This window comes from Pterocles gutturalis, unplaced genomic scaffold (genome assembly GCF_000699245.1).
Source record: "Pterocles gutturalis isolate BGI_N339 unplaced genomic scaffold, ASM69924v1 scaffold2906, whole genome shotgun sequence".
Lineage (NCBI taxonomy): Eukaryota > Metazoa > Chordata > Aves > Pterocliformes > Pteroclidae > Pterocles > Pterocles gutturalis.
The window spans coordinates 118,602-142,593 of NW_010102877.1; the positions used below are offsets into that span (position 1 = coordinate 118,602).

Consider the following 23,992-nt stretch of genomic DNA (forward strand, 5'->3'; position numbering starts at 1 on the left):
TGTTTTGTTGGGTTTTTTTTCATATGCAGCCTCAGCCCTGGTCAGCAGCAGCTTGGAGGACCAAATTGCTAAATGTTTTTGTTGGTACTCTTACCCACAGCCTAACAAATGTTCGTGGCTCCCTCTCTCCAGGTCAGAGCTGTCTCTAAGTTATCGGAGGGGAAGTGAGGTCCGGAGGGAGGAATAGCTAAAAGGATGCTGCAGAAAGGCAGGGCTGTCCCCTTGGAGCTGAACAGCATTAGCCTTCAAATGACTTGCTTTGTCCTCCAAAAAAATATGAAGGTTTTCTGTCACTGAAGTGAAATGATTTGTAAGTCAGTTGGCACGCCGCACCCCTGCAGGGGGGAATCTTGCCTGGGGTGCAGTTATTTAGGCTGTTCTCCAAAGGAAGTGCTGCAGGAGCTCTGTTACCCTAGACAGGCAAAACTTGTGAGTGGGCGAGGTTTTGGAAGATGAACAGTACAGAAATCTTGCACTGTGTGGGGCTGAACTGCCTCAGTGTTATCTAGCTCCTGGAGTCCGTGCAAGGCAAGAAGAAACCTATTGTTAGTCTTTCAGGAGTGCTTCAGGCAAGCTATGCCGAGTGCAAGCCTGCCTTGAGCTGTCAAAGGACTGACTCCTTCAGCAACCCACGAAACAGCCCTCTGTGTCTGCTCCGTGCAGGTGTTCTCTCAATGGGCGTTTCTGTAATGTCATTTCAATGGAGCTCGGATTTGCGAGTGACGTTTACCTTGAAACGTTAGGTGCGGGAGAGCTGTGAAACAACTGGAGATGGAACTTGGTTTATTCAGCCAGGATGGGCTTCAGACATTTTGGAGTGATTTAGTGCTAATTTGGCCTTTGTAAGGTACAAATTGAGGGAATGCAAGTAGCTCTCTCTCTGTTGTGTTTCTTAATCCACACCAGACTCAGAGAAATGTTTGCATACACTATGCAAATCTTATGGAATTGGTGGGCTAATTGGACTCGCTCAGGTTTTTAATCTGCTCCCAGATTTCCTGAATTCTTGTAACCAGCAACAGATCTGCTGACATTTGCCACAGAAACTAGCGATGAAGTGTGACAGTTCCCAGGGCTGTGATTGGAAGTCTCAGTTCTCCAGGCTTCAGGAACAGCAGTCCTGTGATTAGCAGTATGCGTTTCTGACCTAATTTATCATTGTGAAGTACAAGGGCTTTTTCTCAGTCTTTCTGATCGAGATTAATGAGGAGCTGTGCATTTGAGTCTATATTTGCTGTGTTGAACAGGTATCCTCCACGTCTGTCAGACTGCCTTCCAAGGTACAAAATCATCTGCTGAAGGATAGTGACAAGCAATTGCCTCTTGTCACAATATTGCCAGCAATGCAGACTGCAAGCAGAAGCGCTGGAGGAGCCTTTGTGCGGGGACCAAGCAGGTGCCTGTGTGGGACCCCAGCACTGGAAAGGAGAGTTATGTACAAAGTAGAAGCACAACCGCAAGGTTGCGCATGACCCTTTTATTCTGGAAGATGCTTTCCAGGATGGGGTCACAGCAGAGAAGGGGGGGAAACACAGAAGGAGGTTGTAGGAAGTACCAGCTGCGAGACTGAAAATGCTCACTGAACATTTTATAGGGAAATTCAATCATGCATAGGGTGATGTAGCAATCTGTATTTTTAGGAATGGAATTCCACGAAGAGCTTCATAACCTCGGGACAAAGGAAGGTTTGAAAGGAAGAAAATTAAGCAAAGCCATTGAGAGTTTTGCATGGAATATCACAGTGCTGAAGGTAAGCACAGAAGGCAACACCTTGTGTCTCCTATTAACTCTATCAGCAAACTTTTGCTCTTTTGGCTTGTCTGTTTGTACTGTTTTACTAATATTGAAGTAACATTTTGTTTTAATGGGATGTATAAATTAACCCCAGTTACTGAGATTTGTAAAATATATCTAATTACACCTCTGGTTTGGAAGCTGGGGAAGGGAATTTATCTAGGCTTGAACAAAAGAGGAGAGACAGCTTGTGATTTGTATGCCCACGGACCTGGTTTTGGTTGTCTGTTCTGCCCCACACACCCTGAATGTGACCTGTCCGGGGTCACTGTGTTTCAGTTGCTTGTTCTGTAAAATGAACACTAGAACATCTCTTTGGGAAGGGACAGGGCTGGGGGGACTGTCATGAAAAAACACAAGAAATATTGTAAATCCTGCACAAATGTCAGGGTTGTGTTTCAAAAGTGGAGCATTTTCCAAACTAGTAAAAAAAGGAGGGTTGAAAATCCATCCTGACTGCATGGTGAGGATGTGTAATGTGCTACATGCTGTGCAGTGAGCATATTACTCATCGGGCTTTAGCTGCTGGTGTGGCACTGACCAGCCACAAGTTGCCACGGTAGCTGGATGTCTGAGCCTGGCTGAAGTTACCCAGGGACAGCCAAAGATGAGAAGAGGAGAGGATGTGGTACAGCCACGGCAGACAGCAAGGAGAGAACCTGAGCCAGGCTGTTAGCGTTCAGCTCATGCCTTCTTTCACAGGCTCATTTCTCACCTTGCTCTGATGGATAGCACTTTGATTTCCCCTTGCTCTCTCCCTGCTGCTCCCCCCCCCTGCCCCCAGCTCACGTGAAGCAGATTGTCCTGTCTGGCAGCATCTCCCTGTGCCTTTCCCTTCGCTGGCATCTGCCAGGTGAACCAGCTGATGACAGGGAATTTTTACCAAGTTCCTCATCAAATACACACCTAAATGTAACATGCAGCAGCGGTAGCAAGAGTAGTAGGAGATGTGTGCTTCCAGTGTCGTGGAGATGGAAAGAACACTGACACATCAGAGTTGGGAATGAAGAGGCTGAGAGGCAAAAATGGATGGGAGAGACTGCTGGTAGTAGAGAAGGGTTAGAGAAGACCTGGGGGACACCTGTGGTTCCTTGTTAACCTTGATTCACTGTGAGAGAGAGGGAAAGTGAGGAATGGAGTCAGGGTAGGCTCAGTTAATAGGACCTCTGATGAAGAGAAAAAGCAACTAATTCAAACGTGATGGAGGGGACTGACCTTTTCCACACAGAATAATTGAGACAAGTAGTTAAAGAGGACAAAAATAAAGCCTCACACTAGGCAGTTCTGAACATTGATCTGAATACCTTTAGCTGTGTTAGGTAAAATAAATGCCTTGTGCTCAGAGTCACTCTAAACACAGTCAGGGTTCTCTGAACTTCTCCATTTTTAGATGTTTCTCAAATGAGAAGTTCAGACCTCTGAGGGTGACCTATGATTAATGAAGGTACAAGCAGGGTATCAGAGAAACACTTTCCATGAAAAATAATTGCTTACCTAGCACATATTGTTAACATATTGAAGAGCATTTCAAACATCTAGTCAAGGTCAAGGAATAATTGACATGTTTCATTTCTAAGCCCGAACCTCTTTTTTAGCTTTCTCACATAATAAAATATTAACAGAGTTTGTGGCAACTACCCACAGGTATAAATGCACATGAAACACCTTTTCATTCTGACTGAAGTCCAATGCAGCAATGACATTAGAAAACTGGAAATGTGGTTGTACCTCAGGTGTCTCATGTGAGACCATAGGTCATTGTTCTTATTTTTTCAACTTTTTTTTTTCTTAAAGAATACTGTATTTCAGTGACCCTGCCCATAAGAAGCCTATTTGCTGGTTAGAGCTGCATCTTGCGTTTGGCACTGACTCTCCCCTCTGTGCTGGTGAGAGCTCCTTAGAAGGATTTGGTGAGGAGAGACTGACAACCCTGCCCCACTCAAGCCATCACTGTCCTCCGTATGTCTAGTGCCAGGGCCATCGCTATAAATGTATTTCACTAGATGTTGGTATAGTGATGTAAGAAAAGAAAAAAAATAGCCCATAACATCTTGCAAATGCATCAACTGCTTTATAGTAGAGGAGGTGAGTGAATAGTACACCACCAAAGGGAGAAAGCCTCTTTGTGTGCCCGGGGTTGTTGGAGGCAATTGCATCATGCAGCAGCAGCAAGTTTGTGTGAGGTACCCATGAGCAATAGCAGGTATTATGTTGTGCTTGTGCCTGCGAGATGATTAATAGTCTTTTCCTAGGCTAGTGAAGCAAAGGCATATTTAATGAATGTATTTCCTTATAAAGACTCATCGCAGTAAAATCATAGAATCATTTAGGTTGGAAAAGACCTTTAAGATCAAGTAGTCTTTAAATACAAAGAGGGGATGCAATAAAATATTGCTACTGGCAAAATCACTAAATAGTTACAGAGTGCAAGATTAAAGTATATTTTATAAAAGTCATAACAGTGAGCATTCTTCATGTTTAAAAATGCCCTGGGGTACTTTTAAGAGGTACCTAATGAGAATGAATCAAAGTAATACGTCATTTTCTTCCTTAGTTTATATAAACTTAATTACATGTTAGTAATACCCACTAGAAGGACAAACTGTTTGCCAGAACATAAAAATGTTTGTAAGAACAGGGACATTATAACTTGGTGATAGTTGACTTTGACATATAGGCATATTTTTAAATCTTCCTGTTTGGTCCCATGTCGTGTAAAATACCGTCAGGCTTGCAGTCAGTAATACTGAGAGGCACAACGTAGAGTATACTAGACAGAAGAATCTTGTTCTCACAGCGACATTACAGGAATGGTTATGATCCCAAATTTAGTCTCGCCACCTTTTTTTTTTTTTTTCCATGTATCACCATTTCTGTGCCTCTGTTTTCATTTCTGTATTTAATTAAAAATTAGAAATTTTGTATCTACCACCTCACGGGGACCATGGTGCTAGGAACTGTTCATTTCATCGTAATGAGCGTGCAAAGTCACTTAGTTTGACCCACCCTCTCTTTTGCATCAAAAGTTCACAATTCATTTTCATATTTGCCCATTTTTAAAATAGGTGACTATCCATTTCACCGAGTGGAGGCTTTCATGTGGGTGCATGGGCTCATGCTTGGTTTTTTGTGCCCACTCTGTATGCCTCTTCCACAGGATCTTGTCCCAAGCATTTTCTGGTAACTGAGGCATTCTCAGCATCTGTCACATGTACAAACCACTGATTTAGTGACTGCTTTATGAGTTTTTGAGAATATTGAGGGGAAAAAAAAAGTTGTAGCCTGCAAAACTGCTCTCCTTGCTGAGGCAAAACTAGTCATGGACTGCCCGGAGGTGTTTACTCAGGAAAAGAAGTTGGGATCTGCCTGAGTTCCAAGAGCCTGGCAAGTAAGCCAAGCAAAGTTTGAGTGTGTTTACTGTGGCTCAGAGTTTTTGCTCTCACGTGGACGTGCTTTGTCTGTCTGCAGACATATTTTGCTGGGCTATCTGTGCTTTGTTGGATCACCACATACAGTCTAGGAACAGTACCACCAGATACTTGCCTGAATATTGATGGTAAATGTCTAGATAGTTAATATACCAACATACTGACTTATTTATAGACAAAACATGGGAAGACAAAGATAAAGTAGCATTTACTGTTTTGGTCTTCTACTGAAGGGGAAAACACCCAAATGTGTGAATCTAGTCTCTGTTCTGAAATGTGTTCATGTTCTTTAAAGTCTCTTTTGTTGCCCATGATAAGATTTCACCTCTGCTGCCATAAGTGTGTTCTGTCTTACTAGGACTCCCAGCTGTTAATGCATCCTACAAGACATCAAGTGGTTAAATTTTCGGGGATCATTTCAGCACTCATCCGTGAGTGTTAATTATCCTGCATGTAAATTAATGCTGATTAGATGTATAAAGAGAGAGGTTGCTGAATGCAGGAAGCACACGATTATTAAATTGCTAAAGCAGTTCACTCTGGGGGAGAAATCCAGACTTTCATGATGTAGTTGTGATCAGCGTTTGCTCTGGTGTAAGTGGTTTTATGCAGCAAAACTGTGCACAAACAGCACTTTTGGAGGATCGTGTCCATAAATGACCTGTTTCTTCATCACAGTCAGCCTTCAATGGCTTGGGAGACATACAGCACCCAGACCTCTCACTTGGGTAGCAGAGCCCAAAATGTGCACTTTGAGGCTACTTGGAGAGATAAAAGCCAGATTTCTGAAAGATGTAAATGCAGACAACCAGGTACTTATCTGGCTTCACCTAAACTGAGCTGAATTTAGCATCACTACAAGGTATCAGTTTTCCTAAGGAAGAAAAGCAACATACCGGACTCTGGTTATTATTCTAAAACACCTTGTCCACAATGGTACCATACAGAGTTGCTGCTGAGCTTTGGAAGAACTAGGTCCATTCACAGCCTTAATTTAAGGGTTATTTTAGTGCACTATGGAAGTATTTTAATGGGTACTCTACAGTACTCTATACCATCTTGTAAGTAAGATTTATTTGGGTCTTTTCACATCATTCTTTTTTCCTGTAGTTAGGTAAGAACTGTAGCTTCACTCCTTGCAGAGCGGACAACAGAGCAGCATGGCAGTATCCTGTGGACATTTCATGTAATTAAGTGTAATGGTAACCATATATTCTACCACATGTTGTATAATTGCTGCCAAAGAATTTGCACGACAATTTACACTATCTAGACTTAAGTGAGAGCGCAATGAACTCATGAGGCCCTGTAAAGCCGCTGCATTCCGTGTAACATATATTTCTTTCCCTGTAAGTGTCAGTTAAGTTTCCAACTGCCCCCCCAAATTCCTCCTGTCTTATATGCCACCTTTACTCAGCATATCTCTGTGCACATAAGCACATCGGTGCCCAGTTTCTGAAACTGCAAATATAGATGAAATATAAGTTATAGTGTCTTGGCAACAAATTCTTGTGATTTGCTGTCATCTTGTGACAGTGATAGTCCTGCAGCAGCAGTAGGCAGGAGTGGCTGTTGTGGTGTGGAGACTTCATGCTTGTCTTTAAATGCGGAGCTCATTGTATTGTTCCACATCTACTCATCTCCAGATCTCCCTAGATAAATATGTTTTGAATGTGGTTACCCCGGAGGCTCTTTTTTTGGAGAGGTTAGATGTCTCTCCTGCTGTCTAGTCCCCGTGTTGTTAGCATTTTCTTTGTTGATGCAGTGCAGAGTGGTGTTTCTAACTTTTCAACCTCCCCAGACTATGTACCCTGGCTACTTTTGCAGGATCTGCTGCCTTACTCTGAGACTGGCTCAGCTGCAGCTGAGACTGGCTGAGCCAGTCCGTCTTTGATGAGATGACAGATTTTACAAACATAGGAGGAAGTGCAGAGATGCTCTAATTATTCACATAGTTACTAGATTAGGTTGGTCTCTTATACATGAACTGAAAGACAAAAAAGAAAAAAATAACACAAAACAGCTGGCTTTCTGAGCGAGTGATAAAGAGAAGGTGAAAAGGTTCAGCAAGGTCAACATTCATTTGGTCCTGTAAATAACAGCCTGCTTAGCTTGAAACAGTTTATTTAAAAGTAGAGGGAAAGGTGAGGAAGGAGGTAGGTTTAGGTTGTGCCTTATGGAGCTTGTGAAGAGTCTGGAGCAGCAGCATGGGAGCGCAACTTGTTCCCTGGCCCTTCGCATGCTCTGAAGGTGGTGGTGAGTGTGGTGGAGGCTGTTTAGAGGGCTCATCTGCCTGTGGGGAGGTGTTTACAAGTTTTTCTGGGATAGGGGGATTTAGAGTCCATCAAGGATATTGAGCGACAAGATGAGAAGGTAAAAGTGTGTGACTCAGATGCAAAGCTGTTCTGATCAGTGTATTTTGGAAACCAAAAGAACCAAACCGGATAACTGTTAGGTAGGTGGATCCTTCTCGTCCATAGCAGAGCGCTGTTCTCTGCTGATTCGACTGGTGTATGCCTCCTCGAGCTCTCCCCCATACTGCTCAGAGCACTGGCTTGTGCCTTTCGTGGCCAAGCTCAAAGTCAGGAACTAGAGCTCTTTAAAAGACATGTGGTGTCTCGGTGGATTTTCTCAGTTGTATCTGGTGATGGAAACTTCTCAAGTTACTTCAGCAGTGTGTATCAGGGTAAAATGAGTGTAATCCCAGTCTCTCAGCGGTACTAGTTAATCAGCTGGAATATTCTGTTCTTCTTGGCCATCAGCCATGCTGCTGAGCCTTGCTCTGGGGAGGATGTAGTGAGCAGCCTCACACCAGTACAGCGTGCCCTCTCTGGGTACCTGCCTGCTCCCTGACAGCTTTTGAAGTCATAATGGTGTTTCTGACAAGGGCTCTGCTTTCTTGGCCAGGGAAAATTTCAAGACATGAGTTGGATTTAGAGCAAACTAAATATTCACCTGTGTTTAAAATATACATGAAGTCTGCCCAGGCAATCTTAAATCTGCAGGTACCAAATGCTGGCAACAGCAGGGACTGATGGGGGAAGGGAGAGCAACGACTGCCAGGGTTCACAGCTTCTGCTCCTTCATCATGCTGCGAGTTTCTAAGGAGATGTCAGGGCATGGAGTCCCAAGATGGCCTGACAAAGAGGAGAGACTTTGTCCTGTATCAGTCAGTTATTCCTGGATTTTTGTCCAATACGGGCACAGCAGGAACGTTTCATTGACTGGCAAGAAGCAATTGTCCAGACATTCAGATCAGGCAGAGTCGGTGCCGAACTGTCCAGGCACAGGGCTCTCCGGACACCTGCCCTTGCCTGCCTGCAGTGCTGGCGCTTGTGATGAGAGCAGCACTCACCCCCACCTCACGTGGTCCCCGCAGGACCAAGCCTAATTAATAGTTTCTGTTCATTCAGGGACCATGCGCCATTTTCTGACTTTTCTCCAGCCTTTTCAACCTATTAGGGTGCACAGAACATGGGACTGGAAGGGCCTGTGAGAGGCTATGTTGTTCCTTCTGCTGCCCCAATGCAGGCACAAACTGAATATTTAGCTGCTGTCGATCTAAGACCTGCTCACATACTTGGCATGGAAGGTGCTTGGTATGAGGCTGTGGTGTTCTCCATGGTGACACCCAGCGTCTGGGGGACCCAGGGACCTGGAGTCACTTAACACTTGGGGAAGGAGCTGATGGACAGAGTCATCTGAGCAGAAAACTTGGTCTCTGACATTTTTCCCACTTCCCTCTTCCTCTCTTAGCACCAGGGCTCTGCTCCCGCAGGTGTTTCACAACAGTGGGTTTAGGGACAAGACCCTCTTGTAATCAGTGTGGGACCCAAGTGTAGGACAGACTAAAAATGGAGTGTCAGCAAAGTTCATCCAGAAGACAAGTGCTGTGAGCTGCCTTCCTTTGGTGTAAACCTATTTATTTATTTAATTATTTATTTTTTACTGCAATGCAAAGTTGTGTATTCAGATGTAAATATTATCTCTTCAGTTCCACCGGGATGGGTTTGTACGTGTGCAAACACACATTCCATTGCATGTATATAGGAGGTGAGTCAGGCCATTAAATATATATGCAGAACAGTAACTTTGGGACAAAATTAACAGATTAGAGAAATTAAAGATGATATGTAAATCCTCAAGTGATATCTTGCTTAGCCTATTTTCCTTGTAATTGGCTAAAATAAGCCCAAGATAGATGGCAAGCAATCTTGTAACGTGCCTGTTGTTTTGAGTGATGTGACAAATTGACAAAAGCTGTGGATCTGATGCCAAGCTGCTGGCTGTACACGCAGGGCGCAGTATGTCGCGTTGCAGCAATGGTGGTAGGAGACAGGGTCAGGAGCACGTGGGGTCGTGGTGCCGGGTGCTCCTTGTGCCAGGGCCACCTCGGTGGCGCAGGCTTTGAGCCCAACTGAGGGTTGGCATGCTGAGGTGCTCTGTGTAGAAAACCAGTTTTAGCATCATGTCACAAATGGAGGCTTGTCAAGATGTTTAAGCAGCGCTGTCTGCCAAAATAGATGCCTGGCTCTCTCCTTGTGCTGGCTGGCTGCTCAGTGAAGCCCCCCGCGAGGTCAGCTGTCCTGTCTCACGTACGGCTGTGCCTCAGCGTCGTCTCCGTCTGGCTGATTCTCCCCAGTGGCAGGGATTTTAGCACCTGGGGGTGAAGGCGAGCTTCTCTCAGGGATGTGGGTCATCTGGTCCAAAGACTGTGCAGCTGGAAAACTAATTAATAACGTTCAGGTAATAATGTGTGAATACAAAGAGAGTTTGTTCTCTGAATTCTGCTCTGAGCAGTAACAAGATTGTCACCTATGAGGAGGTTATTTGAGAAATCAGCAGGTAGGAAGACAAGTTCCTTGAGGCAACTCATCTTTTGAGGAAAAGGAGCTACTCCTGCACGTATGTGTGCCTGAGCAGAACCAAGCTGGAAAATGGGTAGTGCTCAGGGAAGATGACTGAATGGAATAATGTTTGTAGATGGTTCCCCACTAAAGGAGGATTGCTTGGGTGTTAAATCTGGGTCAGTGTCATGTCTCATCCCTTGGAAGAGGAGACAGTGAAGTCAGGAACTGCAAGTGGCATAGGAACTTCAGCAACTTCTGCCACCATCCGCTCCCCTGCAACGGTGACATTTTCATCTGAGACATCAAAGACTGCGTACCTGGCAGTGCAGTTAATTAACACAACCTGGAAGACATGGAAGTTGGGAAATCTTCTTTGTGCCAATCTGACAACATGACCTCATTCAGAGGAATTAGAAGAGCTGTAATAAAAGTATGAGTTTCAGCAGAAATTCACACATTTATTGCTTTTATCTGTCAATGGCTGTACTAACAGAGAAAGAAAGAAAATGAGCAGTTGCCTCTGTGAGATGTTAAAGTTTCCATTACAAGTGAAGCTGAGCTGCCAGCCCTGCCGCACGCAGTTCAAGCAGTGAGGCAGTGAGCTGGGGAGGTGGGAGCCTTTTCTCTGGGTCCACTCCCGCCCAGCTTGTGCCCCAGACAGTGGTTGTGCCCCAGGTGGTGGTCCTGCCCCAGTGCCAGGGCTTGGGGAGACCTTTTCCTTCCTGGGCTGGCAGTGTCCTGTGGTGCCTCGCCCGTGTGATTATTCATGACACTGAAAACCTCGGTGGTCTTCTCCTTTGCTCCCTTACACTCACTGTTGATGTTGTTTCAGGGTGGTCAGTTAAGCAGCGCAGTATTTCTCACGTGCTGAGACACACAAAATGAATGCTTTTTCTTGGACTCAGGGACTGACTATTGCTTAGAAAACTCCAGTTCTCTTTTTATGCAACGTCGAGGATTCCTGGTGTCCCTTAAATAATATACGAGAAGAGAGATTCAGTTGCACGGTTATTTATTATTGAAAAGACACATTACATTTTAAAATAATTTCAGGTGTATTTTAATCTCCATTATTTAGCAAATTCACTTTACAACCTAGAATTTGCGTTTCTCGAGCTGATCCTATCCCTCCCCAGCTAGCACACATTGCCACTTCTGCCCCATGTAGAGATGACACTGATGGTGCCTGCTAGGGTGTTTTGTTTTCCTTGCATTTTAAACTGTCAAGTGCTGTTGTGAATCAGGATTGTGTGTCCTGGTAAAGATTTGGAAGAGCTGTGATTGCTTCAGGGCTAACAAAACACGGGTAGAGAAAGCTCCCTTTGTTTTCCTCCAAATGTGGAGCTTGTGTGTGTCAGCTCAACGCCCTGCCACCCTGCTGGAGTCAGGGTGGGTGACCCACAGCTCTGGGAGGGCTTTTACCCAAAGCAGTTGTGTTCTTACCCTGTTAAATTCCCCAATTCATTTAGGCACGGGTCTTTGTGCCACTTGTGGATCTTGTCCATTCAGCAACCTGTACGTGCATTGCCGTCATACGAGGGAGCCTGTGTCTGAGTGAAGGGCTCTGTTTCCAGGTGGCCTGTGGTGGGACAGAGCAAGAGGGATTTGCTGCATGAAGCTTCCACCCACAGTCATTTTTTTCTGAATTTGTGTAGGGCTGTAGACTATCAGGGAAAGATCAGGCTACTGATTTGTACATGGCGAGAACATTAACAGAGAATTGCTTGTATGTTGTTTTTTCTCCGGCATTTGCTTATTGCTAAATCTGAATTGTGCTGTTCTCTGGGAGATGCAAACTGCTGCTAGCCTGAAACGGTTATGTTTGAATGTAAGCTTTTGAATGTCTTCTAAAAATTACCTTTGTGGTATATATTGAGCCTGTTACAGCTACTGTCAGTGGATCACATACAGTTTCCCAGCACTTATAAATGATGGGAAGTTGATTGCTGCTTTTGTTACGTGCATTACGTGCCAGCATCTACAAAACCCCGTTCCCTGCAGGGAATGGGTGTCTATTTGAAGCTAATTCCCCAGGGGAGCTTGGGAGGGGATGAAAGCTGCCAGTTGTTTCATTGAAACTTCCTTTTCTGCTGTTGATGGGGTGGTGGTTGGGTTTTCCCTGGCACCGTCAGTGGCCTCCGTCAAATCCAGTAATGTGTGTTATAACCAAGTGGTAGTCGGCCCTTGTGCTTCACTGTAGACGGGGGATGGCATGTCTCTGTATGAATGATGAGTCCTTCCCCCGACCCTCCTGGGCGTAGGTAGGAATCCTCTCTGCACACACTGCGATGTGCATTATACTGTTGCTAGCTGAGACCTTTGAATTTTTCCATGCTTGTGTGAGTACAGGAATCGGAGGAGCTGAGCTCTGAATCTGGCAGGCAGTGGTTTGCTGGCGTGACCTTCCTCATTTGTTGTGCCAGCCCAGCTTCCATTACTGCCTCCTGACACAGGAGTGAGAAGATGTTCACCCACATTGCTAACATATTTTGGGGGCTGTGGTTAAAAAAGTAAAACATTATTTGACAGAATGGTGGTATTGATTAACTCTTGTAGTCCGGAGCCACCAGCAGTAGAGGGCTGTGGAGCAGACTTCTGTCTTAACATATGTGATTATTGGCAATATGGATCTGCAGGGAGGGCTTGGACAGTTATTTGAAAGCCCCAAACTGCATTAAACAGACACCACAGGTGTTCAGTGAGACTAGGCATTTGCTTTGCAGTTTTTTTCCCCTGTAATGCTGGTAGATCCTGTAAGCCCTAGATGTGACAGGCTCTTCCAAAAACTTGCATGAGAGCTGGGGAAATCAGAGGCCCAAGTGCATGTGGGTGGAAGTAAGATTTACTGCATGAACAATGGATTGGGAAACTGTGATCTTGTATCCTTGACAGCTACAGTTGACTTTTACCTGGGTCAGCTGAAATCAAGTGCAAGGTGACGAACCCTGCCAGAGCTAAAGGAGCCCTTCTTATGGGTCATTTCCCCAGCTACAGTTGGGAACCCTCTGGGGAGAAAAGCTGAGACAAACCCAGTGATGCTGTTGCTGCAGCAGCTGCTGTTTACTTTTAGACCACAAAAAGAAAAAGATGGCATTGCTTATGTCAGATAGGCTGTGTCTGTGAGAGAGAGTACTAAAAAGACACAACTGGGAGTTCTCATGTCCAGACGTACCTGTTTCTGACCCCTCACGATTTTCTCCTCCCCTCCCAGTTGCTTCATTTCAGTAGCTCTGTGCCTGCTGGGTCAGTGTGCTGCTGACAAAAATAACTGTACCCGTTCCTGTTTGTACTTGGTTTCACATCCGCACTGGGAGGGCAAGGCTGGGATTCTCTGAAGGAAACAAGCCCTGTTAGCGTGGGGCCGATGGCCGCTGGGGCCACAGGAGCCTCTTTGACCTCTGGCTGGGGGAAGGTGAGCACAGAAGGTGGCTTGGCCCTGCTTTCACCGAGCTCACTCGCCAGTCTTACCAGCAAACCTGCCTTGTACTGCAGGGGACCAGCAGGACAGGGCGGGCCCCTGGACAGGGGACGTCCCAGCTGGCAGGGACGATGGATCAGAGCATTTGCTTGAGGATCTGTTAAAAACATGTTCCCCCTTAGCAGTTAGACAGCATTTTGTGTTATTTTTTTCGTTCTTCACTTAACCTTTCATGTGGTTTGGTGTTTTTGGTCTCTGCTTAAAGTTTTCTGCTTCAACGTAAAGTTGTTTGCAGTCCGTGCTGCTTCTGAGAGGGTTAGAAGGTGACTGCCCACAGCACCTCGCGTGGAGGGAGAAGAGCAGCCGAACCAGAGGGCTGTCGTGTCCACTCTGGAGTACTACGGATGGAGACCTCGGGTGGCTTCTGCAGATTCTTGCACCCCAGTCAGCTGGTGGTGTTTGCCAGCCGCCACCACAGCAGGAAGATTTGCAGACCATATAGTTACTAAGAAATAAGTGTTTTTGCCAAGCAGTTACTCAGAAATGGAGAGAGAGTAAGGAGCTGAACACAGGAACAAGCACTGCATGAGTCTGCTCTGTTACCTCTCCAGAAATGCTGTGCTCTGGCTGGCGTCATTTCATTGCATCTTAATTAGACTATTTCAGTTAGCATAAAGCACAGCTGCAGGTTTGGTTTTTTTTAGCTGTTGCCCTGATCAGTGGTCTAAGGAGAGCAGTATTTGTGCTACATCTCCTGGAGCACTCCTCAAAAGAAAACAAAACAAAACAGAAAAAGCCCAAACCCCAAGCCCATGCAGATGTCTGTTGTATTCAGTCAGGACAGAGGCATCTTGGGGATGGTCAGTAAACTTCCACAGTGTCTGACAAAGTTAATGGATGTTTTGCTGTCAACTCTTGCGCTGAAGGACATGATTTTGATGTTAACGGTGTGGCTTGCAGCCTGGGTGGCTGAGAGTCACTGCGGAGGGCACTGGGGAGCAGGAATTTTGCTCAGGGGTTGCTTTGCACCGGTGTTTTGTTAGCTGCAAAACGTATCTTTTCCTGCAGCTGGTCATTTTACTCCGAAAAATTCTGCCCTTTCTGCTTCATTTTTCTTCCCCTTGTTTTGTTTTTCTGGGACTCTGGACTTCACTGGGGTTACCAGCTGGTGCTAGTATATGTGGGGAACTGGGTTTTGTGACCAAAGGAGGAAAAGAAATAAATGCCTGGACATACAGCTTTGGTTTCCAACTCATGTCTGTGTATCAAAAATAAATAATGCTCCAATTTCTTCAATGATGTGGGGTTTTTGTAGAATTGATTGTGCACTCCTGGGCTTCCAGCCAACCCCTTGATTTCAAACTTATCACCAGAAAAAAGGCAGGCTCCGAGCGTGGAGTGGTTGACAGCGAGAGTCCATACATTTGTGTCTGTGCTTGCAAACTGTCTGCTAGATGCAGTGCCTGAGAGACGCACAAGCAGCTGAACTGCTCAGCACATGGCTAACATCAAATTAATGCCACTATTTCTGAGAGCACATTCCTAATGCAACACAGTTAGACAGTCGATGTTCACATTCATTGCTTTTGACAGCCTGATACAAGGTAATTTAATTTAGATGCTCAGATGAGAGAGAAGCAAGAGGCATTTTTTTAAAAAAATGAAAATAAAAGCCCACTCTTTTTATCCATGAAATGCCTGCTTGAAGGAATAGATTAGTAGCCATACGGCGCGATTGATCTGCAAAAGCCCATGTATTTCAGTGGAGAGCCCTGTTTAAAGATAACAGGGAACGCTGCACCATGAGTGCATTTGCCAGTTAGGCATTCAAGCAAATGGCTGACGTTAATTCCTTCTTGGAGTTTGGTCTAGGGCCAGTGGGGTTTGGGAGGGCACTTGACTGTTCCAGAGAGCAAGCTGGCCACCTGTGTCCTTCACCTTTATTTCATTAGGCAAATTCTGTAAGAGAATTACAATACAGACCCTCGTTCCTAAGTTGCCATGGCTGCACAAGGCAGCAATACACTCACGCTGGCGAGGCCAGCAGCCAGAATCAGACGTTTTCTAAGTATTGGCTTTTCTGATAATTGCATGGCTGGTTTTGAGGTTCTCCTTGTATGACAGAGGTGTTTTGTTCATTTCCACCTGCCAGGCTGCCTTGAAGGTCTGTGTTTGGCTGTGTCCCATGCTTTGGGAACATACAAGTGATGGGCTGGTGGTTTGGTAATAAACTGGAGAGCCTGGCCCAGTGCAGTGCCAAAGTGTCTCTCGGTGTCCAGCAAAGCCATTTAGATTTTAACTACACATTTCCAACAGCTGGAAAAGAAGGCAAAAAATGCCACAGGTGTTTTTCAAGGAGGTGCCAGACCAGCAGAGGCAGCCAGCATTCCCTCTTCCCAACCGCTTACATCCCTGCCTTGTGCTGTGAGATCGTCTGTTTGTGCAATGAACTGTCCCTAGCCTCCTGGAAAACGATCCAGGCTAATGCTGGACACCTCTATAGATCCCCATTTAATCATTCTCTCCAATGCACACTATTGGGGCAACACCCAAGTGGCAAATGAATCAGCTAAAAAGTTTTGGGTCTTGTGCAGGACAGCCTAATAATGAACAAGTGGCAGATTGGTCTAGTTTGGGAGTTTAAATATAAGGAGTTAAAATCAGATGGAACTGGTTTTCAGGTAACCTGGATATTGTTCTCGACACCTACACCACATTTACAGTTCTAGCATCAGGCTCTATGCCAGGGTCAGAGTACTTGTCTGCAGTCACAAAACCACTGGGTGTGTTAACAGAGCAGTCCAGCCCGTGGCCACGATGAACAATCACACTAGAGTCTGGAGCGAGGTTAAGATTTGATCTGTTACAAGTTAGGATCATTCTGAATCCTACTCTACTTTATTTGTTATTTATTTATTCTATTTATTACAATTTATTTATTAATTTTTATTAACCTCTTCTGTCTCTCTTTGCTATGCTATCTGAACACCTACTGTGGTTGCAAAGATCTGTGCCTCGAAGAGGACTGGACTAACATACTGGAACCTGACAGGTGCTCAGGACAAGCCAGGGCCAAATGTGCCCTGTGGAGGGTCCGTATTCCAGATTCTTGCCCGCTTTCCATTGAACTGCTGAGAACCCCTTCTGGTTTTGTACAGGGAACTCCTGGCCAGGCTGCCTTAGAGTTTCCATGTGAATTTTACCAACCACCTAGAGTAATGCTGCAGTTGTTCTCTCACTGTTATAACTGCCTGCACTGGAAAAGAGACCGTGCCTTGTAAGCAGTGTTTGCAGAGGTGGTCACCTCTTAGCTCTTCACCCAGTAGCTGTCCTTAAGTGAGGTGTGTGCTGGCAGGAGGCTGCTGGCTGGGGTGCATCACCTCAGGGCTGTGGGTCTTGGCAAGTTGGTGGCTGCCCTCGAGTCTGCCAGTGTTTCTTGAAGGTGTGGTTTCATTTCCAAGACTCGCACAAATATCAGGTGCGAACAGGAATTTTTTCCCTGTGTAAGTAGTAGAAGAGTTGGGAAATACAGTGCAGCCAAGGCTGGTTCTGTGCTCCCAGTGTTTTTCTTGGGTTCTTCCTGAGTTTTTCCTGCTCTCTGAACCCACACTGTCTCTTGTGTAACAAGAGACAGGCAGGAAAGCCTGGAGCCAGCATCTGTATGACTGGTTCATGAACTAAATGGAGAAAGGATAAAGTAAGGAATAATCTGGTTTAGATATAGAAATACTAGGAGATTGTCCCTATTAACTATTCCTTCTTTCTGTCTTATTCCTCATCCTTGCTGTCCTCAGTGTCCCAGCTGCTAGCTAGGATGAGCTGAGCAGATCAGCCCTAGAGCTTCTGACCTCAGTCATTGGCACAACCATTGATTCAATTTTAACACTCATCTAAAAACTCATGTTCACCTTGGTTTTATCATGTAACCTTGTTTCAAAGCTTCACATGACAATCTGTTCGCAATAGTTTCTCTTTCCTGCTCTTGCTTACAGAGATTTAACACTTCATATCATGATGATTGCCTTTCCCTGGGTGGATATTGTCTTTTTCATACATCTCAGATCTGTTCTTTGTGTGATATAATTGATTTTCAGGTCTGTTTCCTTCTTGAAAATTTTTGCTAGACCCTGCTTTGGGAAATGGGAGAGAAGGTCTCTGGCAGTCAGTAACATGCTAACACACTAAAATGAGATGCTCAGTTTGACATCTGAAATTACTAGCAAATACTGAGAAACGCAGTGACTTGTGCCTCAGTGAGGACTCGGTCGGATTGCCTGATTTACTCAGTGGCAAAGCTGGTGCTGGCTTAAGCCAGGTAGAAACAAGCTCTTGGATTTGGTTCAGAATAGGTATGTGGGAAGCTACCCCAAGCCCCAGGCCTTAAACAACACACCAGTGGCACAAGGAGTGCCATTTAAGTGCCATCTTCTGTATTCATGGCCTTTTTATTTTCTTGACAGGAAACTAAGTTCTCCTATGCAAGGTTTTAAAATAAATTGTCAAGGAACGTCTGAGCCCTGCTTTTCCTGTGGGGTAACTCGTTTTTTCAATCCTTTATTTTTCAGTGTGTGAGTGATTATACACTTTGTGCATAATCTTTGTGTACAGCAATTTTTCATGCCAACGTGTGTACTGTGATCTCTCTCACAGAGAATAAAGCAAAGCTGTTGACAAACAATACGCAGTAATAATGAAAAGGGTGGGGTTTTAATGTCTGCATTGACACAGGAATAGTCTGTATGTTGTTGGAGTACTCTGTTCTGAAATGTAGCTGTATCATGATCAAATTCATATCAATTGCTCCCACATTCACTTTGAAGGAAGCATGGAAAAATATCTGCTTTTCATAATAAGTTTAACATAGCAGTCTAATAACGTCATTAATGATTTCCTCCTCAGGATTACATTTTCAAAGCCATGTGCAATCATTTCATTGTGTGCCTCCTTATTAATATCAGACACAATTAAAGTCCCACTCTGGCACTTTGAAAATGCACCCCTTGCGGCAAATGCCACCTCCACACAGAGCGTCCCAGTGTCACGGCAGCTCTCCAGCATTTCTGCTTTCTGAGTCCCTCGGCACTGACTATCGGTGCCGTTACCTAGCCCGTTTTACATCTGAAACGTGGAGCGACACAGTGCTTGCAGTTGTTTTACTTGGCCCTGTCTGGCTTTTTCAGCCAACCACTGGCGGCCTCTGGGGTGGAGATTTTATTTTGTGGTTAATAATGTAAGAGCTTGTTTCTTTGAGAAAAAGTTAAAAAATAGCAGTAATATCATGAGCATGATGTGGCATGGGCAGTAAGACCTCTGTTATTTATTGTTTGTTTACTCAGCCCTGGAGGAGTGGAGAGGAAAGTTCCCATAATGTGCTGTCAGAGAACACGTCTTCCAGGAGATAAGCGACCATCTGCTTTAGCAAGCGACCGGTTACAAAATGGCCTTTGCAGCCCCTGTTCCAGCCTCCCTGAAAACACGGCCAGTTCTGAACACTGGGAAAGCCCCCTTGCTCAGCACGGGATTTTCCGCTTTGCTGTGGTGGTAAAGCAAGGTGCTCCTGTGGGGCAACCATTGGTGCCGTTGCGTGTGCACAGGCCCAAGTGGTGGCCATTGGGGTCCTCCCGCAGCCCCCTGGGGCTGGTGCTGGCAGCTGCTAACACGGGGGCTGCGGGTTCAGCCCGGGCAGTAGCCGGGGTCCCCAGTACTGCAGTGTGCCCGTGACCTGCATATCACAGGGCGTTTCATAGAAAGCATAGGAATAGAAATAGAAATTATTTATTAAGGTACATACTCATGCCCATATATTTGTATTTATGTAGAAATATACACGCAATGTATCAAATTCTTGTGGAGTTAAACACAAAGAGGTGCTGCTTATCTAACCCACCTCTTCCTCTCATTTCCTTAAGCTCAGAGTCTGGCTTGTTGTTGTATATAATGAGCTGTCATCTTGACTTGTAAAAACTTACAAGTTTGATTTGGCAAAAAAATTAAATAATAAAAATCAACATACAGAATTCATCTCATCTGTGGCCATTGCCAGTGTCTATCTAGAACTACTTACGCTTCTTAAAGCCTTTCATGGCTTGTCACTGAAACTGAGCAATATTTAAAGCCATGTCGGATTACCCCTGTTCTCTAAGTGGTATTAGCCTGTCAAGGTAAAGGCTTGCTTGACAAGCTGCATTATTTTTGTTGTATTGTTAATTTGTGGTGAGGCTCCGCAGTTAGTTACAGTTAGGTGTATGAAACCTAACACTGAATGCTCGCTAACTCTAAATAGAAATGGGCCACTTGATCAATTTTTCAAGTAGAACACTCGATTAATCTCTTCTGGTTTAATTTAGTGCCCTGACAAATGCTGAATTTAACCTTTCTCACAAGTATTTATTTTCAGGAAGGCTGATGATATCAATAGCAGAAGGGAGATAGATGAATAGATGCCGAAGTGGACCATCATGATCTCTCTTTGTCTGGAAGAGAGATGCTTTGTTTGCAAGGGCAGAGAGGATTGTTCTGTGCACAGAGATGATCACAGTGACTGATTCATGAAGGTTGCTTCAATGCACTCGTACTTTTAAAGTTTACTCCAGCTTCTATCCAGTATTTAGTTCGTTAAGGTGTTGACACAATTTTGCTGACATTTTTCTTAAGTGGATTATGCTCACATCCAGTTTTTCAAAGCAAACAGATGGCTTTTCAAACAGAGCATGCCCACAGATTTTTTTTTTTTTTTTTATGGTGTCTCTAGAATTCTGACAACTCTGTCAGAGGGGGCTGGTTTGTCATTAATTGTCTTGTGACAGATGATTCAAAACAATTTTTGCTCCTTCAGCTTGCTCAGATGAACCAGCTGTTTAAAAATAAAAAATACAAGGAGGCTAAGACGTAAATCAATTGGTCTGCACATGAATGGAAGTGCACTATTTTGATAAGTTCATTTCTGTTTTTAGGTTACTGTAAGATAAGAATGTCTTCAAAATATTGGAAGTATGCTCAGGAGGAGTGTTTTTTTTTCCTGGAAGCAGAAGACATGTTGTGCAGTGCCTCAGATTAAACCTCTAATCTGATTTGCCTGGTTACTGAAATGTGAAATCGGAATATGCATAAGGGAGAGCGGGTAGCTCAGCACCCTCACATGGGGTGTGAAATCCCTTGGCTTCTGGGGACTTCAGATTCATGTCTTGGCAGGCTGGACTCAGGCAGTTGTCCTCCAAGCAGCGGTGTACCAAACACTTAAATGAGTGTCACAGAGAGTCCCTAGGCAAAGACACATTTGTGGGCCACTCTGAGAAAGATTTCCATGCTTTGCCTTCACCCTGAGAAGGAAGAAGAGATATCAAGAGGGTGACATAGACTCAGCTGAAGCTCTTTTTGCATCATCTCGTGGAGCTGTATCTGTATTGTGCTGCTGCACGATGGGAAGTCTCCATGCATGGTGTAGGTGGGTGCTCCTGCTGCCTGGGGATACGCCAGCTATGGCGCAGCAGAGGACAGGCTTCTAGAAGTCTTTCCCCAGACACCCCAACCAAGGGGACACCAGGTGCTTCAGGGTACTGGGCCATCATCACCATCATTTTACCTCTCTGTTGCTCTGGCTCTCCCAGGTTTTGGGCTGAGTTGTCCTTGGTGCTGTAGGGATGTCTGTTTTGAGTTGTTTCTTGTGCTAAGGGGATGTTTCTGTTCTTGTGCATGAATACGTGGTGCCAGTTTTTGACTTAGAAAACTTAAGGCTGCAAAGCATCATCACACTAATTTTGACTGCTCGTTAGTGCAGCCTTTGGTGTCTTCAGTCCCGTGGGCATGATAGGAAAAAGCAGCAGCCCCACTGCAGCCAGGTCTGTTTCCTCCTGAAAACAATTTAAAACTGCATTTATGTAGTGAAGAATCTGCCACTGTTTTTGATAACATTATCACATCATTAATGATACTGTCATTGAATCTCTTTGCTTATGCTGCAGGGCATTGTCCCTGTCACTACAGCCCAGGAACGATTCCTGTGCCGTTTGCAGGCAGGGAGGGAGACTGGGGTGTGCTGGGTGCTCAAGGCAGCTACGGGGCTCCTGGATTCCTGCCTGCCGCCTTTAGCCATCAGCTAAACCTCTGTCCTAAAAGCAAGATCACAGCTATGTGAAATATGTGCTGCGTAAATTATTCTTGTTTTGTTTTTTCAAACCATGTGTGCTCACTGGATCCCAAGCTATTTGTCTGTGTATTCCCATAACTGTCATGCTACCGAGATACAAATCTCTTCAAAGTGCTTCATACCAAATAGCAGAGCCGCTCGCACAGTCCCAGTGCTCTTTGTTATTCTCACATTGAGCTGGATTCCCAGCATCTGGGCAGTGATTTACAAAAAACAAATCCGTGTCACCAGGAGATGAGGCAATTGGGTTCTGGGGTGCGGGCTGCCATCCCTGGCTGATGTGGTTTCCCACGTGGTGTTTTCCAGTGCAGCAGGACTTGCAAGCTGCCATTGTTTCTTCGTTGTGAACATTGTTTACGGGGGCTCAGGCGGTGCAAGTTTGGTGCCAGGCGCTGACGAAGAGAACTGTTGTCATTGGTGTGGGATAAATCCTTCCTCTGAACTCTAGGGAAAGGGAGAGCAGAGAGATGCTCGTGTCGTGCTCTGACTCCTCCAACACATCTGTTTTGTTTTGAAAACTGAAGGAGGGTTGGTCACCAGTCACCCCTCCAGTGTGCCCCAGGTCTGTTGTCTCCTCTGAGACCCCACAAAGCATCTGTGGTTCACAGGAGGTCAGGTGAGGTTGTGGGGATGTGAATGTGACATTTCAGTCTGCAGAGGTATTCCTTCTGAATATGTGTATAACCAGCTGCGGCGGGTGGTGTGCTTCGGGTGACATTAGGAGAAGAGCAGCTCAAGTTCTTAGTGATACTGAATGTTAATAGCCAGATGCTTTTATTTATTTGTATCCTCTAGCACCAGAACCTTATTGCTTCGTGGCACTTGAGATATCAATATTGCATAAATATTCATTTTGGCATTTCTGAACGCCAACTCCTTAGTACAAATTTCATGTAACACATTTTTCCTGATAGTTACAAGTTGGATTGACATCCTGATAGTCACCTCACCTTTCCATGCTCAGAGAAGATACAGGAGCAGGCTTTTGCTCATGAAGTCTCTCATTCCCATTCTCCTGCTCGAAGGTCCCAAACAAAAGAGTTCCAGTGGATTCAGCGTGGCACTGCAGGGCGCTGCGCCTCTGACGAGTGTGCAGTTTGGCCTGCCGCTGCTAAAGGAGAGCACAAGGCTGGGCAGCAAATCCGGGTGCAAGGCGGGTGGGGAACCAGGGTCTCAGGGTTCACAGGGGAGCCCCGGCTGGGGACACGCAGCCACTGCCACGGGGGCAGCCTGGCACCTGTCCCGGTCACCCTGCCTGCTGTGCCCACCGCTGCCTTCCCCACCGAGCGGGGCACCAGGCTGCAAAAGGAGCTTCAGTCGCTTCCCTGGGGGCTGGTGTTCACAAGGAGGCAGAGGGGATTTGAGGCAGGACCTGGGACCTGTTCCACAGCATCAAACAGTGTGTCAGAGACACCAGAGCAGTATTGCCACTTTTGGTCCCGAGCGATGTGCACGATCCCTGACTCTCTCCTGCGTGTCTGTCTCTGCATCCTCAGGGCCAAGGAGATCTCCTGAAGAATGCCAAGAACGAAGCCCTGGAGAACATGAAGCAGATCCAGCTGGCATGCCTGTCCTGCGGACTGAGCAAAACAGGAAGCGGGCACACAGACGCCAAGTCAAAACGGTGCCTGGAGGCAATACAGGAGAAGGATACCGGAGATGAGAACAGGAGGCTGTGAGGGGAGGCAGAGCTGCTGCATTTGTCACAGATTTCAATAACTCTAAACTATTCTTTTAAAGCATTTAAAAATTCACACAGGAATGAGGTGTTGATAGTATTAAAATCCTCACAGTGTCAGTATTTAAATGCAGTTAATTTATCTAAGTTAAACTCTGGTAGTGAGATTTCTAACGAAGCCAAGCTGTCTGTAAGCAAGTGCGCGCGTGTGTGCGCACATGCAAATCCGTAGACACCCTTTCGTGCATTACATTAGCCATTTGCTAATTTATTCCTTTGTCATCTTTGAATAGGCCTGTTCATTCTGAAGATCAAAACAAATAGACAGTACTTGTATCGGTTTTGTGCTTTATTTTACTCTCCAGCTTTTATCATTTAACTTATAGGTTACGTTACTGTTACGCTGTTTAAACAAAGAAAACACAACTTCACCGACAGCGGTTTTTGTGAGGGCAAAAACAATGGTTTGCTGCAGATCTTGAACGTGATTTTTAATGAGCAATTCAAAACAGGTAAAGGAGATATTAAATGGTCGGAGTTGCAGGATAGGTTATGATTAGATTTAAGGTGTGCATTTCACTGAATTTTAGCAGACTGCTCTTCAGGATACACCCAGATAGCATGTACTAATCTGACAACTAGCTGATTTATTCCATTCCAGTAAATCATTGCTACCTT

At 45.2% G+C, this 23,992-nt stretch overlaps 1 protein-coding gene across 1 annotated transcript in view; it reads left to right on the forward strand.

The window, feature by feature from the left end:
- PLCL1 (phospholipase C-like 1) overlaps positions 1-23,315 on the forward strand; it is a 47,206-nt gene extending 23,891 nt beyond the window's left edge. The window contains exons 5-6 of the mRNA XM_010086456.1: positions 1,641-1,750; positions 23,133-23,315. Coding sequence (XP_010084758.1) covers positions 1,641-1,750; positions 23,133-23,315 — 293 coding nt within the window. The remainder of the gene's footprint in view (positions 1-1,640; positions 1,751-23,132) is intronic.
- The last annotated feature ends 677 nt before the right edge of the window (positions 23,316-23,992 follow it).